The sequence below is a fragment of the Chionomys nivalis genome, chromosome 11, assembly GCF_950005125.1.
Source record: "Chionomys nivalis chromosome 11, mChiNiv1.1, whole genome shotgun sequence".
Taxonomy (NCBI): domain Eukaryota; kingdom Metazoa; phylum Chordata; class Mammalia; order Rodentia; family Cricetidae; genus Chionomys; species Chionomys nivalis.
In genome coordinates this window covers 18,213,952-18,231,662 of record NC_080096.1, presented here as the reverse complement: position 1 = coordinate 18,231,662, position 17,711 = coordinate 18,213,952, and the positions used below count along the sequence as shown (strand labels likewise).

The 17,711-nt window shown below is 53.3% G+C and overlaps 1 protein-coding gene across 3 annotated transcripts; it reads right to left on the bottom strand.

The window, feature by feature from the left end:
- Window positions 1-346: 346 nt before the first annotated feature.
- Extl1 (exostosin like glycosyltransferase 1) lies at window positions 347-17,138 on the bottom strand. 3 transcript variants are annotated; one of them, XM_057784700.1, is made up of 12 exons: window positions 17,074-17,123; window positions 15,539-16,313; window positions 9,275-9,365; window positions 8,974-9,081; window positions 7,460-7,579; window positions 6,827-6,959; window positions 6,570-6,676; window positions 4,513-4,602; window positions 3,759-3,845; window positions 3,302-3,462; window positions 2,238-2,427; window positions 347-2,138 (listed from the first exon to the last, which is right to left on the bottom strand). In XM_057784700.1, the coding sequence occupies exons 2-12, from the start codon at window positions 16,291-16,293 to the stop codon at window positions 1,956-1,958; spliced, it is 2,025 nt and encodes a 674-aa protein (XP_057640683.1). In that variant the 5' UTR covers window positions 16,294-16,313; window positions 17,074-17,123; the 3' UTR covers window positions 347-1,955. The 3 variants fall into 3 exon arrangements, with proteins under 3 accessions (XP_057640683.1, XP_057640684.1, XP_057640685.1); XM_057784701.1 differs by having other exon boundaries at window positions 2,259-2,427; window positions 15,539-17,138; XM_057784702.1 differs by lacking the exon at window positions 8,974-9,081 and having other exon boundaries at window positions 15,539-17,138.
- Between the last annotated feature and the right edge of the window lie 573 nt (window positions 17,139-17,711).

Genomic DNA, 17,711 nt, shown 5'->3' with positions numbered 1-17,711 from the left:
GATCCAGGAAGGACCTGAGTCATACAGGGCCAGGAGTGAAGCTGGAGAAAGGGGGTGAGAGGCCTCAGGGGACAGACTGTTCCGGCCAGCAACCCAGTCACGGGAGTTTCCACAGTGGCTCAATCCATCAAAGAAGGAGAACACCTGATACCTTGGGCCTGTGTTAGACCCCACCCTCACTTTCTGGAGTCACCCCAGGCCCCCACCACGCTCCCCCTTGACCCTGAGCGCCCGCCACACCATGCAGCTGCTGCGCGGGTATTTATAGCCTGAGCGTGAGTGGGCAAGGACACGTGCTTTATTTCGGAAGTGATAATTCCAGTTCCAGGTGGCCAAGCCCAAGAAAAGTCCCTCCCAGACTCCACCCTCACCTCCAGGACACCGAGAACAGCCCTCTCCCCGCAACCAGCACAGTTGGGAACAGCCCAAGCTCTGGGTGTGCAGGCCAAAGTGGGCTTCTGTCATATTCCTCCCGAGTTTCCAGACTGGGGGCTACACACACCCGTGCCTCCACTTCCCCTCAATTCGCCCTCTGGCTCAGTCTTTAACTCCATAGTCTGGCACTGTGACTCACGCTTGTAACTCTACTTGGGAAGCTGAGGCAGTAAGCCTGGGTTTACAGAGTCAGACCTTGTCTCACTTCTCATGTACACCCTCCCCCGCCCCCCCCCCAAAAAAAATTGAAAGCCAGGCTGTAATGGCAAACACTTTTAATCCTAGCTCTCTGGAAAGCAGAGGCAAATGATCTCTGTGAGTTCGAGGCTAGCCTGGTCTACTGAATGAGTTCCAGGACAGTCAGGACTATACAGAGAAACCTTGTCTTGAAAAAATGAAAAACGAAAGAAAAAAAAAATCAAGAAAGCAAAACCAAACACCAAATTCCATTCCTTTGAAGGGAGAGTGGTGCAGCAGCTGACCTCTAGTGGTCAAGGTTGGTAGTGCAGTACGGCCAGAATGGTCGCTCCAGAGACCAGCATCTGCCACACACAACACCCAAAATTCTTCAGTTATTCCTGAGTCCTGGCTTCTTCGCTCACTCTTTTTTTGTTTGTTTGTTTCTTTAAAGATTTATTTATTTATTATGTATACAACATTCTGCCTCGATGTATGCCCGCACGCCAGAAGAGGGCGCCAGATCTCATTACAGATGGTTGTGAGCCACCATGTGGTTGCTGGGAATTGAACTCAGGACCTCTGGAAGAGCAGCCAGTGCTCTTAACCTCTGAGCCATCTCTCCAGCCCCCTTCTTCGCTCACTCTTAATTGAGCCTGGCAACCCTGGTGTTTACGAATGACTGCTTTCTTCGTGGACTAAGAACCCCAGAGCAGGGGATGGAGTTCTGTCTCGTGCACACTCTGCTCTCCCACTTTCCACAACGCTGACATCCAGTTAACACTCTTGTAACTATAGGTCAAATATTTACGATGAGCGAGGCGGTGGTGGCGCACACCTTTTAATCCCAGCACTCGGAAGGCAGAGGCAGGCGGATCTTTATGAGTTCGAGAACAGCCTGGTCTACAAAGCTAGTTTCAGGATAGCCAGGGTTACAATTGAAACCCTGTCTCGAAAAAAAATTAAAAAATAAAAAACTTACGATGCACCTGCCAGACCAAAGAGAGGAGGGCAATATCCGCCCTCCGGAACTCCCAGGCCCGTCCTGAGGCCCGGCGGTGTGCGCAAGCACTCAGTGTGAACCGTGCTATGGCTTCGAACCACCAAGGAGGTGAGTGGGCATGCGGGTTAGGAATGGTTGAAGCAGAGATACAAAGAAAGGCATTTCTGGGACCGGGATCGGCTTGTGCCCCGGCCTTTGCCAAACGCAGATTCGCCTCAGCCAGGGGGAGACCCCCGCCCCTCAGGGCGCCCTGTCGTGCCCGGCCAACCCGGACGTGACTTTTATCCGTAAAAGTTTTGATTGGTTGTCTCCTGTCCTGCAGGCAGGTGCAGCGCTTTACCTAGGGCTTCTCTAGACTGCGGTACTTCTTGCGTTGCACGGACACCGGGTCCTTGAACAGCACCGGGTCCATTCGCACTCGAGAGGACACCAGAGGCATGTGGCCGAACCTTGCTGCCACACGGTTGATGCAGTCCTGAGGCAGAGACTGAGGCTCCGGTCGGGGCCCAGGTCCTTCAGCGACCTAAGAGGTGGAAGGGAAACGTCTCCATGAAGCTTGTTTTTCTGAGCCCTCACCCCTGCTGCGGCAAAAGAGAATCCGCCCTTTTTCCTTAGTGCGGACCTGTCCCCGGGGTCCTCTCACCAGCGGAGCGGCGTCCTGGCGCTGCCTGCCATAAGGCACCTTGATAGGGGGCAGCCTGGTGACAGTTGCTACCAGGAAGTTCATCAGGACGTCCACACAGGCAGGCGTGTCGTCTACCAGGGTCCTCAGGGCCTTAGTCAGGGAGTGGGTGAAGAGGGTGTGGTAGTACCTGTGAGGTGTGAGGTAAGCCTTAGGGGATGGAAAAGGCTGCAGGCAGGATCCATTCTCTATCCTTGGACCCCAGACCTGAAGCTGTTTTCCAAGACCTGTACTCCACCTCCTCACAGGGAGCTCCTGTCCTGGGCATGACCAGGCTCTCCAAGTGCCCTGTGGCTTAGGAGATGGGCAGTGATGTATCCTGTCCCTCCAACCCCTTCTTGGGGCCTACCTTCTGGGCTCCCAAGTCTGAACTCAGTCAGACTGGGTGGCAGGGGGGGTGTGAGATGGTTCCAAAGCCATCAAACATGGCTACCCAAAGACCAGCTTTAGGGAGGCTGTGTACAAGCTGGGCCCCCTCTGCACACACAAGGATTATCCTTGTCCATCCTGAGAGCCGGTTCCATGATACATGGATGAGGTTTAAGTGGATTAAAGAATCACTTTCAAGAGGCCCCAGAAGCCAGGCCTGGTGGGGAACAGTATCTGTAATCTCAGCCCTCAGCTGCGTAGGGAGCCCGTCTCTGAGTCAGGGTTTCCAGACATCCCAGGCTGACCTCAAACTCACCACGCGGAGTGTGACCTTGAACTCCTGATCCCCCCTGAGCCAGTGCTGGGATTACAGCTGTGTGCCAACATGCCCACTTTTAGTCAGGATTGGGAATGGAATCCAAGGCTTTGCACATGCTACCCAAGTGCTCTGACCAACTGAGCTAGCTTCCCAGCCCAGCTCAAAGAGGAGAAGCCCCCAGATCACATCACTGGGAAGAGGTTTATCTAGGCCTTGATGAGCCTTGACTCCAGACAGCAGGCACCCACCCACCCACTCCTGGGTTGGGACTGGAGCCTCTGGTCCTTTCTCCCTGTGCTGGGGCCAATAATTGCACCTGTGGTAGAAGGCAGCTGTAGTGAGGGCCATGGAGAATTCATTGGCCAGCTCAGTACTGTAGCCCCAGCCACCCCGGGCCTCATTCCAGAAGTGGTTCCACGTCAGAAAGCCCACCATCCGCTCAGGGAAGCTCTGCCACACCGCAAAGGCAAAGTCCACCTGCAGAGGGATTTAAGCGAGCTATGAGGAGGAACTTCCTGACCCAAATCCTTACAGCCTATGAGGGGAGGTCAGCCTGCCTGAGGGGTTGGGGCAGAGCTTAGGGGATGGGAGCCATTGCTTGGAGTCTTACTAGAAGTTTAGTGTGAGTGTTCCTGCGAAATTAGGGGGGAACTTGCCCAGTCAAGAGCAAAGGGTTGGATCTCAGGGCGTGGGAACCTGACGTGCTTTTGATGTGTCCCCATCACACTGGTGTGTCCCCATCACACTGGAGGTCTCTCGGGTCCCGCCCTCACCTCACTGGTAGAAAGAGTGCTGTGGACATCGAGGCTGAGGATGGCATTGGTGCTGATGTTGTCGTACGGGAAGAATCGATCGCTGGCCTGTGGTGGGGCGGAGGGAGCTGAGGGCATCTCAGCATGAGAAACACCCCTCAACCCCCACCCAGTAAGAAGAAGTCCTTCAGATAGGGTGTAGAAGGGAAAGCTAAGGGATGCAGAAGCCTGCCCACAAGCCTAGAGGGCATTTTCCCCTTTGTCTCTAAGGTCCTTTAGTTGACATCTAGGGTTCCCTCTGTTATCACATCAGATACGTTATTTGAAAGAAATCCGACTTGGTGAGATGAGAGTGTCTGCCTAGAAGACCACGGCACGGGGCATGTGGTGTGGCATTGTGTGGGTTCCCAGCCCCCGCCCCCGCCCCCGCTTTCCAGCCCACTGTGCTGCTCTCTGCAGTATTTCTCCACGATCCCACGTTCCTCATCTGAGATTTCACACCTTATCTGAGACACCCCTGAAGCCTCTTCCCTCACATATTCCGGGAACCTCAGTACTCTGTATTTTCCAGGGCTAGAAGTGGAACCCAGGACCCTGCACAGAGCAGGCAACTGCATACCAGCGAGACCCACCCTAGCCTAAGAGCATCGGTCCAATTAGACCCTCAGCTAGAACGCATGGCCTGACTCTTTCAGACCCGTAGTGAAGCCCAGCTAGGCTCAGGACATCCTGGGTCAGTCCTCCCTGGTCCCCAGTGTGAGCCCTCCCTCTTCACCTTCCTGTGCCCCTCGATGACTGTCAAGGGCACCGTTGTCTCAGGCCACCTGTCAGGGGGTGGCTCCTCACTGCTCCAGAGGATCAGGATCTAGGAAGAAAGGGGATGTTTCTGAAGTCTGGGATCGGAATTAGAAGGGGAGTCTCGGGGATGGAGCACGGAGTACGGACAGCAGCGGGGACTTGGTGGATACGTGTCCCTTCACTGCCACCTTCTGAAAGGCAATAATTCTGGTTGAGACGGGTGGTGGTGAATGCCTGTAATTCCAGCATCTAGGAAGCAGAGGGAAGCAGATCTCTGAGTGGTTGCCCTAGACAGGGTCTCTTTATACAGCCCTGGCTGTCCTGGAACTCACTATGTAGACCTGGCTGATCTTGAATTCAGTCTGCCACTGCTCCCATGTGTCACACTTCACATGCCATCCCCGTCTTCCCTCTGGGCTTTGTATCCTCGTCCTTGTCATCATCTGCTCAGTCCCACTGCCCCAACCGGAGAGAGGCTCCCACTTCACCCTGGCCCGTCCTCTGAGAGTCAACCTGGAGTCTTTGGTGGGTTTTTGTTTTCGCTTAGGTGGATTTATTATTTTATGTGCAGGAAGGTTCTGCCTGCATGTTTGTGCACTGGGTGCCTGCCTGCCTGGTGCCTACAGAGGTCAGAAGGGTCACCAGATCCCCTAGAATTAGCGTCACCAATGGTCGTGAGCCATGAGGGTGCTGGGAGCTGAACCTGGGCTGTCTTAAAGGACAAGCACTCTTAACCAATGAGCCATTTGTCCAGCCCTGTTTGTTTTTGTTTTTAATATATTTATTTATTTATTTATTATACAATATTCTGTCTGTGTGTATGCCTACAGGCCAGAAGAGGGCACCAGACCCCATTACAGATGGTTTTTATTTATTTATTATACAATATTCTGTCTGTGTGTATGCCTGCTGGCCAGAAGAGGGCACCAGACCCCATTACAGATGGTTGTGAACCACCATGTGGTTGCTGGGAATTGAACTCAGGACCCTTGGAAGAGCAGGCAGTGCTCTTAACCTCTGAGCCATCTCTCCAGCCCCTGTTTTTGTTGTTATATGGCTTTTGAGACAGGATCTTTTTTATTTAAGAATTTTATTGTAAAGCTCCTTTACAAGTTTTAAAGATAGAGAGATTCTATTATGATTTTTAAATGATATTAAATAATAGCATGACTTGGAATATCAGTCATCTATGTAGACTCACATTCATCTACTTCAATGTGTCTACGTTCATATTTCCATTGGTTTGCAGAGCAAGGAATTCTGGCCATTAATGGTTTACTTTTAACAGATGATCACAGTGTTACCTGAGATGGTTTGTGACTTTAGCGTAGTGTTTGTTCCCTTACACCCTGTCTACCAGCTCCGAGGCTCCTTCCTCTGTGATTGCCTTCTAAGGGTGTGGTCACACCAGCAGCCTACACAGATTTCAATGTAAATAAGGAATTTATACTAACTACTCATATGTAACCGTATTTTAGAAAGCAGCTTCTGCTTTTTATGTCCACTGGCAATCTGGTGTTTTTGGAGTGGTCTGTTACATAGAGGCAGGATCTTATTATGTAGCCTTGGCTGGCCTTACACTCACTGTGTAGCCCAGGCTAGCCTGCCTCCATCTTTCAGCATCCTTCCAGCTCAAGTGCTGGAATTACAGGCATGAGCCCCCACACTTGGCAACCTGTGTTCTCTGGAAGTGAGACTGGACAGTGTCGGTACCAAGAACTGCTAACATTACAGACCAAGGGGAGAAGTCCTCTCCTATTCTTTCTTTGGTCCTCAGCACTGATGCCCAGGCCTGGTCTCAAGGTGAGAAAATGAATGAATGAATGAATGAATGAGTGAATGCTTCCTTCCAGCCCCACCAAGAAGCACCACCTCTTCTAGGGCTTTGCCAATTCTGATGTAGTTCAGGGAAAGAACAAGGAATCTGAGACTGAAAGCCTGCCTTCCCTCAGACGTGTGGTCATCTAGGGCCTTGCTCTGCTCCTTGCGTCCACCCTGGGCCCCAGGGCTCCAGCTGTCGGAGGGGGGTCAGACCTGGGCACAGTGCCGGGAACCTGCCACCACCTGGATAAGCTTCAGCAGGGGCTCGCCAGAGACCCCCACCCAGATCAGGGCACTGAAACTGCTCTCAGGGCTGGAGCCTGGGGAAGGAGACACAGGCAGTTAGGAGGAAGAAGGTGGAGCCCCAAAGAACCAAGAGAGGTGTTAGAGTTTGAGAGTATCTACAGACAAAGCTGGAACAAACCTGGGGGAGCTGAGGTCACCTCAAGCTGTCCCACTCCCAGACATACCCTGTTGCAGGTGATAAAAGGGGAAGTCCTTCAGGCTCGTGGAAAAAGTAGGGAGAGCCAGGAGTGCCCCCGGGGGGCTGTTCCACATCAGTGAGGGGTGACCTGATGCACCCCAGATCCTGTCCTGAATGATCTGTGGAAAGAGGAGGCGACCGTCAGGCTGGCTAGTGTGGGGGGGTTCAGACAGCAGGTTGTGGGTGGGGCCTGAGAAGGGGCAGAGCCTGAAGGAGGCGGGACCTGAGGAGGGGGGCATTGGAAGGAGATACTCTACCAGGAGTACTTAGCTCCACCCCTTTCCCTCGCTGGTGCAGAACACCCTAGAAGCTAGAAGCCAGAGGAGCCTACTTCTGTAGCGGGATTATACAGCTAACAGATGGCGACATGGCTTTCCCTCCTTTCCTCACTCCCACAGACACAAGTACTTCCAGTACTCCAGACTGCTTCTGCCATCCATGAGAGCGAGCCTATGCTTGGAACGCACAGGCCACAGACAAGGGCAAGCTAAGACTAGGGGAAAACTCGCGCCCAGGACCACACAGCCATCCGTGCCTAGGTTTTCCCAGAAGCATCGAGGGAGGACCCACAACCCAGGAAGGGAAGGATGGAGAAGGGAAGGGCAGAGGAGTCTCTCACTTCTAGTGTGGTGTGGACGACTTTTTCCACTGAAGAGAAGTAGGCGGTCCACAGAAACTGGGTTTGCTGGCGCAGGGAGAGAATCCGCGAAGGGAGCATTTCACGGAGGGCAGCCAGGACCTGAAGGCACAGCGGGAGAGAAAGAGGAGGCCTGGGGTCTGGGGTCTGGTCCTGACTGACCCGGAAAGGAGAAAGCTGATGTCAGAGCTCTGGGAACTCGGAGCTTCCATGATGTGCACCCTGTGTTTAGGGTCACACAAACCGGGTTTTAAGTGGCACTGAATGTTAGGTAAGGTGGCACGGGTCTGTAGATCCTGGCACCCGAGAGGTGGAGGCAGAAGGACCTTGAATTCAAGGTCAGCTTGGACTAAGATACCTTGTCGAAAGAAAGAAAGAAAGAAAGAAAGAAAGAAAGAAAGAAAGAAAGAAAGAAAGAAAGAAAGAAAGAAAGAAAGAAAGAAAGAAAGAGGAAAGGAAAGGAAAGGAAAGGAAAGGAAAGGAAAGGAAAGGAAAGGAAAGGAAAGGAAAGAAAGCCAAAAAACCAAAGGGTAAGAGTGGCTGAGGATGGGGGAGGAGGAAGGGAAACGGGGACTCGGTTGACAAAGTGCCCGCAGAGCATGGACAAAGCCATGGGTTTGATCCCCTACACCACATAAACTGTCACCATTGACACAATCCTAGTATTCAGTAGCTGGAGACAGGAGGATCAGAAGTTCAAGATCATTCTAGGCTGTATAAGAGGGTTTGAGGCCAGCATGAGCTACACAAGACCCTATTCAAAATACCAAATTGGAGAGGGGGAGGCAGTGACTGTCACAACACCTCCAGTCCCACTTTCTCCATCTGTAGAATGGGCGCATTAAACGCTTCCTCATAGTTGGTTATAAAGACTCAACTAGAAAATGCCCACTTAATGTTTAGGTCATATAGAGACTCAATGGATGAATATAAGTGTTGTGTGCGTGTGTGTGTGCGTGCGTGTGCGTGTGTGTGCGTGTGTGTGTAAGCCCAAGCATGTTCATGTATCTGTTTCTTTTTGACACTATCCCAGGCTAGCCTCAAACTTCCTATGTAGTTGAAGGGGACCTTGAATTCCTGATCTCCCTGCCTTGTTATGTATCCTGTTGGGGTTGTAGGTGTGGCCACCAGGCTCCGTTATAGGATCGCCATTGCTGCCTTTCAGGCCTCCACCGAACTCCCCAGACGCCTCAAGGCAGCTCCCATGTATTCTTCAGATCCAAGCAAAGTAGTTTCATCAGATGGAAAAGACACGGGGTCTTAATTCATTTCCTTTCAGCAGAGCTCCAGAGATCACCTGATCTAACCTATCCCATTGTAGAGATGGGGAAACTGAGGCTGAAAGTGGCTCAAAACTTGCTCTCTCCAAGCCCAGAGTCTCCACCTTCATCTGTATCTATGGGAGCCCCTGAGGGAGGCAATGGGGATAGAAGGGGGCCAGGTTCCTGGGGTCCCTCCCCTGACGTGCCCCCCACCAAGGTACCCCCCTGAGCTACCTGCAGCAGGAGCCTCTCATCAGCAATGATGGCTGCCTTGGTCCAGTCGATGACTTCGGAGAAAGGCAGCTCCCAGCGCGGGCTAAGGAGCACAGGGACACAGCCGGCCTGGGGGGAGGGCAGTCACTGGGGAGCCCAGCCCCTCCCTGCACAGACTCACCACCACCCCAATTAAAGGTTGGGGGAAAGATAAGGAGGGTTGGGGGAGACAGGGACCCCCCTTCCTATGTGCATGTACCCAGCATTCCAGCACTCGAGGGTGGAGGTGCAGAGGCTGGGGGATATTCAGGTTGGGATGTACCTGAAGGGCTTGGAGGAAGCAGGAGGCAGCAGATCGGTGGCCAGGAATGAGGCAGAAGGTGGCATTGGGTAATGTTTCTCCTGGGTGGGTCCTGAGAAGGTACAGGAAGGGCTCTGGGCATGGGAGCCCGAGACAGCTGCCCCTCACTGTGCTTGGTGGCCCCAGTGGCCTTGCAGTGACTCTCCCGCAGTCACAAGATGTGTCCTCAGACATACAGACAGCCACACACTGACAGTAATGTAACCAGGGGCAGAGACCTGGCCCTGGCCTCTCCTCCGCTCACTGCTACTGGGGACTCAGAAACGATGCCTGCCCTTGGTGGCCTTAGACACCTCCCTCCTCTTCCTTGTACCTCAGTTCCTTCATTTACAAAGTGGGAGGTTCTGGGTCTCGTGTCCTTCCTTCCACTTCCACTCTGGCCCAGTCCTCCACGTCACCCCAGTGACCCCCACATCTAGTCCTCCCCATCACCTGATGACCTCCACATCTATTCCTCCCCATCACCTGAGTGACCTCCACATCCATTCCTCCCCATCACCTGAGTGACCTCCACATCCAGCCCACCCCATCACCTGAGTGACCTCCACATCCAGCCCACCCCATCACCCAAGTGACCTCATCCAGTCCTCCCCGTCACCCGAGTGACCTCCACATCCAACCCACCCTGTCAACCGAGTGACCTCCACACTCAGCCCACCCCAAGTGACCTCTGCATCCAGCCCACCCCGTCACCCGAGTGACTTCCACATCCAGTCCTCCCTGTCACCCGAGTGACCTCCAGATCCAGCCCTCCCTGTCACCCGAGTGACCTCCACATCCAGCCCACCCCTTCACCCGAGAGACCTCCACATCCAGTCCTCCCCGTCACCCGAGAGATCTCCACACTCAGCCCTCCCGCACTGGAGACCTAGCCGTGAAAGGCTTCTCTGTACTGAGGTGGGCTGGGCCTCCAGCCTGGAACTATACAGGAAGCTCTTGCCCACAACCCTATCTTGAAGGACAGGCCTCCTCTGTTTCCCCCCTCCTCCTCCCCCAACCCCAGAGCCATGATCAGGTTGTGCTAGTGAGTCTGAGGGAGCGCCCAGAAGCCACAGCCTCCTCAGAGCCACCTCTCTGGAACTGCCAGTTTAGGGAACCAAGGACTGCAATCTAGCTGGGGAAGAAAGGGCTAGAGGGGACCCATGGGTGCACACAGTGCTCAGTGAAGCGCATGAAGGGGCGACCCACGACCTCCTCAGCTGCTTTCTGCTCTGAGTCAGTCCTCCAGTTGAACCAGGCAACTCCAGTAAAGGAGACTTAGTCTCAAGGAGAGGGGCTGGGCTTCGTGAGAACTAAGATGTGCCAATCCCAATCCCCAGCTATTTCAACCATCATGCAGGATAGGTTCGGGACCTACCAGGGGCCTCTGGAAGGAACCACAAAACAAACCTTACCCCTTTGCGACATTAAACCATAGCTCTGGCCAGGCAGCCCAGCTCCCCACCCCCGCAGTGAGCTGTACAGAACTAAAAGGAGCCCACGGAGAGAAAAGGGGCCCACTGCATTGACTGTACCCCTTGGTTTCTAGCTCCCTTCCATCTTATGCCCTCTCCCTCGTCCCGAAGTGCCCTCCCTGCCCCACGCGGGAAGTTCCTTCTGCTCTACAGCAAAGACCTGGCTCAGTGTCACCTTCTCCAGGAAGTCCTCCTTGATAGCCCAGCCAATCACCACTCCTGTTCTAAGTGCTTTTCATGTACAAAGATCATTCTTGCAGCACTCCCTGAGATGGAACAGACCGTCATCCTATCCTATCTGACAGGCGAGGAAACTGAGGCCCAAAGACGCCCTTGGTTCTGAAGTAGAGCAGACTACAGCCGTGGTTCTCAGCCGTCCCATGCTGTGGCCCTGTAATGTGGGTACTCACGTGGTGACCCCACCACAGAAATATTTTCGCTGCTACTTCAAAACTGTAATTTTGTTACTGTTGTGAATCATAGTGTACATATCTGTGTTTTCTGATCGTCTTGGGCGACCCAAAGGTTGAGAATCGCTGCACTATAGCCTCCCGCGGCCTAACACTGTACCACTGGTCACCTGCCTCCCTGACAGGGCTGAGTTAGCAGAGCACAGGGCCTGAGGGTGCTGGGGGTTGCAAGGAGGGGCCCCTGGGAGACAGTGCATTCCCTGCTTGTGGAGGTGGAGGCTGAATGAACAGCTGTGTGGGGCTGGGAGCGACAGAGAGGGAACTTGTGCTGACCACCAAGCACTCTGAGGCTAGTCTACTGTTTACGTTATGTGCCGTAGGCCTAGGGCTTCAGAGCCCATGGTGAGTGGCACGGTTCTGCCCACAGCCACGGGGTTCACCAGAGCCTGTCCACGGCAGAGCTATAGTGTGACTTCCATGGTTCCTAGGGTTTTGCAGTCACTCCTACCCTGGAGGAAAATACTCAAATTATATTTAAGTACTGGGTTAATATATAAAAAAATAATCAAAGCGTTTATATATCAAAGTGTTTTCGGAGCAGGGCATGGAAACATCCACTCAATTCACATTAACTATGGGAAGATGGGTAAAGAGTTTGACTCCTGGAGCCCATGTAAAGATGGACAGCCTGTCCTCTGACAGACAGACAGACAGACACACACACATACACACACACACACAAACTTTTCCAATGGGGAGGGGGGATGGGATCATGGCTCAACAAGTGGAACACTACACACCAGACCTCATTTTGGAGGCTGGAGAGCTGGCTCAGCAGTTAAGGGCACCTCTTGCTCTTGCAAAGGACTCGGGTTTGGTTCCCAGCGCCCACATGGCAGCTCACAAATATCTGTAACAGTAGTTCCTCCTAAACCCAGGAATCCAATGCCCTCTTTTGCTCTCTGTCTCTCTCCCTCTCCTCTCTCTCTCTCTCTGTTTTGTTTTTTTGTTTTTGTATTTTTTTTATTATTTTTTTGAGACAGGGTCTCACTATGTGGCTCTGGCTGTCCTGGAACTCATAGAGATCCGTCTGCGTCTGCCTCTGCCTCCCGAGTGCTGGGATTAAAGGTGTGTACCACCATCATCTGGCCTCTTCTGATCTCTTGAAGTATCTTGCATACATATGGTATAATAAATGCATGCAAGGACACATACACATAAAACAATAGATAAACAAATTTTAAGAGACCAGACTTTAGATCCCTCAACACCCAGCAAAATACTGAGGAGGCATGGCCGTTCACTTGCAATCTCAACATATGGTATGGAGACGGGAGCCTATGAGCAAGCGAGCTAGCTGGACTCAGTGAACTGGCGAGCTCTGGGTTCAAGAGAGGGGCTGTGCCTCGGTGTATAAAGTAGAGAATAATTGGAAAGATAGCCATCAACTTCGGGCCTCCACACGCATGTGCCCACTTGTGCACATGGATCCCCACACATGTGTGGCCACATACATGTGAACTAGAGTGCATGTATGCACAGGCATGTACAGAATTTTAAAAACGGAGACGAGGCTGGGCATGGTAGTACACATCTGTCATCTCAGTACGTGGGTGGTGGAGACAGGGAAGATCAAGCATTCAAAACCATCTTCATCCACGCAGTGAGCTGAAAGTTCTCCAGCCTGGGCTACAGAACAAACAGAAAAGAGGTACATGGGAGTATCTACACACACCCTGGGTGTACAGAGCTCCCCAGAAAAGGAAAACACACAAGATGATGGAACCAGGGCTCGGCTCCAGAAAGGAAATCTGGGTGGTCGAGCCAGGTGGGAGGGGGACGTTTGAATGTGTACCCCTTTGTACCATTGGAATTCTTTCGTACTGTGAATGAATCACCTATTCATAAAAATAAAGAAATTACAATTTCAGTGGGCAGGCCCTTATTCCAAAGCAACAGGAGACTATTCAACCAAGGTGGAAAAACACTGGCACGGGGGCCGAAAGTACAGTTCTGAATCCCAACCCCACTGCAGAGTGCTTGATTAGAAAAGTGAGGGGATCTGGGGAGCAGAGTGCCCCTGGTACTCCCCACACACAACTCCCTGAGTCTGTTTCCTGTGCCCTGAGATGGGGACTCTTATCTCCTGTGGGGGATGCTGGGAGAATCAGCAGTCAGGAGGGAGGTGGGTACAGCTCAGTCCCCTGGGCAGCCGCCACCACCACCACCTGCCTGCCAGCCAGGGGATGTGGGACAGTGGCAGGGACTGCAGTGCCTCTTTCTCTGGCCAGTGCTTGCTTATTCGGGTTGTCCTCTGAGGCTGGTGTCCCTCTCTCACTCTGTCCCTAGGCAGCTACTGGGTCCTTCTGAGAAACTGAGGACAATGACTGCCACACAGCAGATCTTGGGAACAAACTTATCGTGGGAAACGCTTCCCAGAGCAGGGTGGCCACACATCTGTGTCCCAGTCCCCACACTCAGGAGGCAAAGGCAGAAGAATTATCGTGTGCTCAAGGCCAGCAGGGTCTACCCTGAACCTTCCAAGTAGGTCAGGGCAAAACAACAACAACAGCAACAACCACACACATATCTACATCCTACACCAGGAACAGTTTCCCTCAGCAAGTACAGTCATAACTAAAGTTAGCCCAGAGAGGGCCTTCTGGTGAGCAAACAGAGCCGTGAGGGCTCAGTGGGCAAAGAGAGGGCACGGTGACCCCGACACAGGAACCTTGTCACCACAGGAGAGTTTTCGGAAGGCTCTGGGCCCGAGGAGCCCAAAGTTCTCTCATCTCCAGAAGGGCTGGCCCTGGGAATGACAGGGCAGGCTTCCAGGAAGCCTTCCAAGTGCCTCCAGGATTCCTTTCCCTTCAGAGCCCAGCGCCTCGAGCAGAGGCAGCACTGGAGCTTGGTGGCCAGGGGAAGGAGTCCTGGGGGAAGCTGAGCTCAGAATAGCCCAACTGGAGGGTAGGGAGGGAGACCACAGGAGGAGGCAAAACAGAGACACCAGAAGACACCTGAGGACTGAAATTCAGGCCTGCCCTGGGGTGATGGAGAGGGAGCCCCGGGCCCAGAGCCTGGGCAACTTTAGAAGCTGGAGTTGATGGCTTTCTGGAGACTTAAAGGTTCACTAATTAGGGTGACAGGCTTGGGTCACTTAGTAATTAGGACGTGTGCCCTGCCCACCAGCACAGGCGGAGGGCTGTCTACACAAGCTCTTCAGGCCCTTATGTCTAAGCAGGCATTCTCACCGGTAGGAAGTTCTTTCAATCCGACCTAAGTCATCTTTCTAAACTCAAAGGCTGTTATTTCCTTGAGAGATTAATCACCAAAATTAGACACAAGAGCAGATTCCAGCTGGGACCAGTTACCAGTCTCTGTGGCTCCCCTGAGGCCTTCAACGGGAGTGAGTGATCATAACTCTTGCTTAAAACACAGAACTGTCATACTGAAGGCTCTGGAGACAGACAATTCTGGATTCAAATATTGGTTGTGCTCACTCTGGCCCGGTGGCCACAGGTTAAGTTACCGAGCCTGTATCATCTTTACATATTTTAGTGAGAGCGATTACGTATAATTGTGTGTGTGTGTCTGTACACACACAGGTGTGAAGGCCAGAGATGGAGGCTGGGTGTCTTTCCATCACTCTCCACTTTATCTTTTGTACACGTATCTATTTATTTGTGTACATGCGCGTCTCCGTGCCTTGGAGAGGAGTGTGTGGTGTGTGGACATCAGAGGACAATTCCCAGACATCTGTTCTCACTTTCTAGCTTCTGGGCTCGGGGACTGAACTCAGGTCAGGCTTGGTGGCAAGGGCCTTTGCTCATCGAGCCCTCTTTTAATGCAGGGTCTCTTACTGAACCTGAAACCCACTCAATTAAACTCACTGCCAGGGGCTCTAGGGACCTTCCTGTCTCTGCCTCCCCAGGACCAGGCATTTTTTGGGGTACGTGGAGGAATGAACCCCTGTCTTTCTATTTGTACAGCATATGTCAAAACCATATGATTGCTCTCCCTCCCCCATCTGCAACCATTGTTTATGGAAGTACTTACACCAAGTGAGTGACAGATAAATGTCTGTTACATAAAACATTAAGAGTAGGAGGGACGGGGTAACAGGAATGGGGGAGGGGGAGGAGGAGTAAGCCATGTTAGGTGTCTAAGACTCTCCAAGGGAGAATTCCAAAACCCACCTTTCCACCCCTTTAAGACAAATCATTTTGGCGGAAGTCCACTCTGCTATCTTAACCCCATCTCGCCTGCTGCAGCTGAGACTGGTCAGGACTAGCTCCCTCGGACAGGATGTCACTCTTCCGCAGCCCCCTCCCATTCAGCTCCCCAAGGGCAGGTTTACTTACTGCTGGGGTCCAGGGTCTTGTTCACAGTGCCTGTCCCAAGGGCAGGCTGAGGCATGGGTGCGCCAACCACCCTTCTCCTCTGCTACTGCCAGTAAGGTAGCCCCAGGCTGGGGACTATGCTGCCGCAGCTGACCAGGGAGCCCACCTCGCAATGGGTGAGCTTCAGGAAGATACGGGAGCGCTACATCGAAGCCTGGTCGGAAGATGTCCGAGGAGGGACTGGCCTCAGCTACCATCGCCTGTCCCAGCCTGGTGCAGGGAGCTGGGTACAGACTGAGGACCAGATGGTTCCGACCCCCATTCCAATACGGAGGCAGGGACCCGCACGCTCCTCTATGGTCCTGGCTGGGGAGGAAGAGGTGGAGGCAAGCTTCTGCTGGGCTAAGTGCATAGTATCGGGAGCCTTCCAAGGAGTCCAGGATCCTGCGATGAGCCTCGGCGGTTGGTCCAGCTGAAGAGTGCACAAAGATCTTGAGGAGATTTCCCTTACATTTGGAGGTGTCGAAGCAGGCTCCCCAGGTGCAGCTGCTCCCCCGAGGGGCTTGACGAAGCTGCGGGGCATCTTCTGGGAGTGCCTCAGACTGGAAGAAACTCCGGAGGAAGGCAGCATCCAGCCAGCGGGGCCAGCCTTGGGAGCGCCCTGGAAGAGGCCTGGGTGGCACTGCCAGGCGAAGCGGGAAGAGTCCCAGGAGGATGAGGAGGAGCCAGAAGGCTGACAGTGCCAGCCAGAAGGACTTTCTTCTCCACAGGGGCATGTGGCCACCCACAGCCGGGGCTAGAAGGAAGTTAGGGACTTCTGTAGCAAATGGGGAAGGTGAGGACCCCAGGGCAGGAGAGGGGGTCTGGGAATCAGCGTTCTGGTCCAGTACCCTCACTGCGCAGACGGGGAGACTGAGGCTCACTGTGGGCGGGCTCCCGGCCTTGGATCAAACAGCGTTATTGGCCACCTGTGGGAATGACCCCTCGTGGGAGGTCCTGGCTTTCTGAACAGGCCTTCCCACAGCCTAGCCAGCCTTTGCCTTCTCATCAGGGCCCCTCTGCCCTGAGCCACCGCTTGGACTGATGTAACCCTTGTCCAGGCCACAAGACCGTGACCATCTGCCCTGGTGACTGCACTCCCTGACCTTACCCCTGACCCAGAGGCAGGCAGCCAGACCTCCGAGAACTAATCTGGGCTCATGGGGGTAGGTGGCTGGGGGGGTGGCCAACGGTGATGTGGAAGGAAACAGGGTTGGTTTCTCCCACTCCTGCCTCTGCCCCAACGGCCTTTGAGAAACCCTGGTTACTCCTGTAGCTTGGTGGCTGCCCTTCTGTGGCAGAGCTAAAAATAGATCTTATGCCCATGTGGGCCACCTGGGCCAGCTGAAGTTAGAGTCTGGGTGCAGCCCATGCCTGATGCCTGGGGGAATGAGAGGGTTCGGGATTCTGTTCTTCCCCTCTGCTATGGCCCCTAACCCGGGCAGCTCCCCTACACCCTCCGGCTGAGAGCTGTCACAGGGTAAGGGAGCTGTCACAGGGCAGAGGCCAAGACCTACGCTTCGATCCTGCTCCAGCCCCACAAGCGCTGCCGACAGCTCCAGGTCCCACGCCAGTAAGCATCTGGTCGGTCCAGATCGCTTTCCTAGCTGCAGCCTGACTCCGCCCCGCCAGCCCTGATTGGCTCCTGGCTAGGAGGCAGGGTCTCTTAACCCCTTCCGGTCTCCTTTCCTGGGGTGCTATTCTGTTTCGTTTTGTTTTCCTTTAGAGACAGGGTCTCCAGTACCCCAGGTTGGTTTCAAACAACCTTGCAGCCAGGGACCTTGAGTTTCTGATCCTCCGAGTGCTGGGATTCCAGCTATGTGTCGTCACACCTGACTCTGGAAGACTAATGATGACCAGGAGGGCGCCACACTTCTTTGTGGCCCTGTGCTGACAGCCTTTTTCTCTCCAAGGTCTTTGGATGATTCACAGTCACATTTACCTGGCATTTTCCCTCTTGATTATTGTTATTATCATTATCTATATTTTAAGTTTATTTTGTGGGGCTGGGACTGGAACCCAGAGCCTGGCCTATTAGACAGCGGTCCACCACTGAGATAGATCACCAGCCGATTGCTTATTATTATTATTATTATTTCATTTGTTTAACTGTTGAGAGATCACCAGCCCAGTTGTCGTTTTTTAATTTTTATTT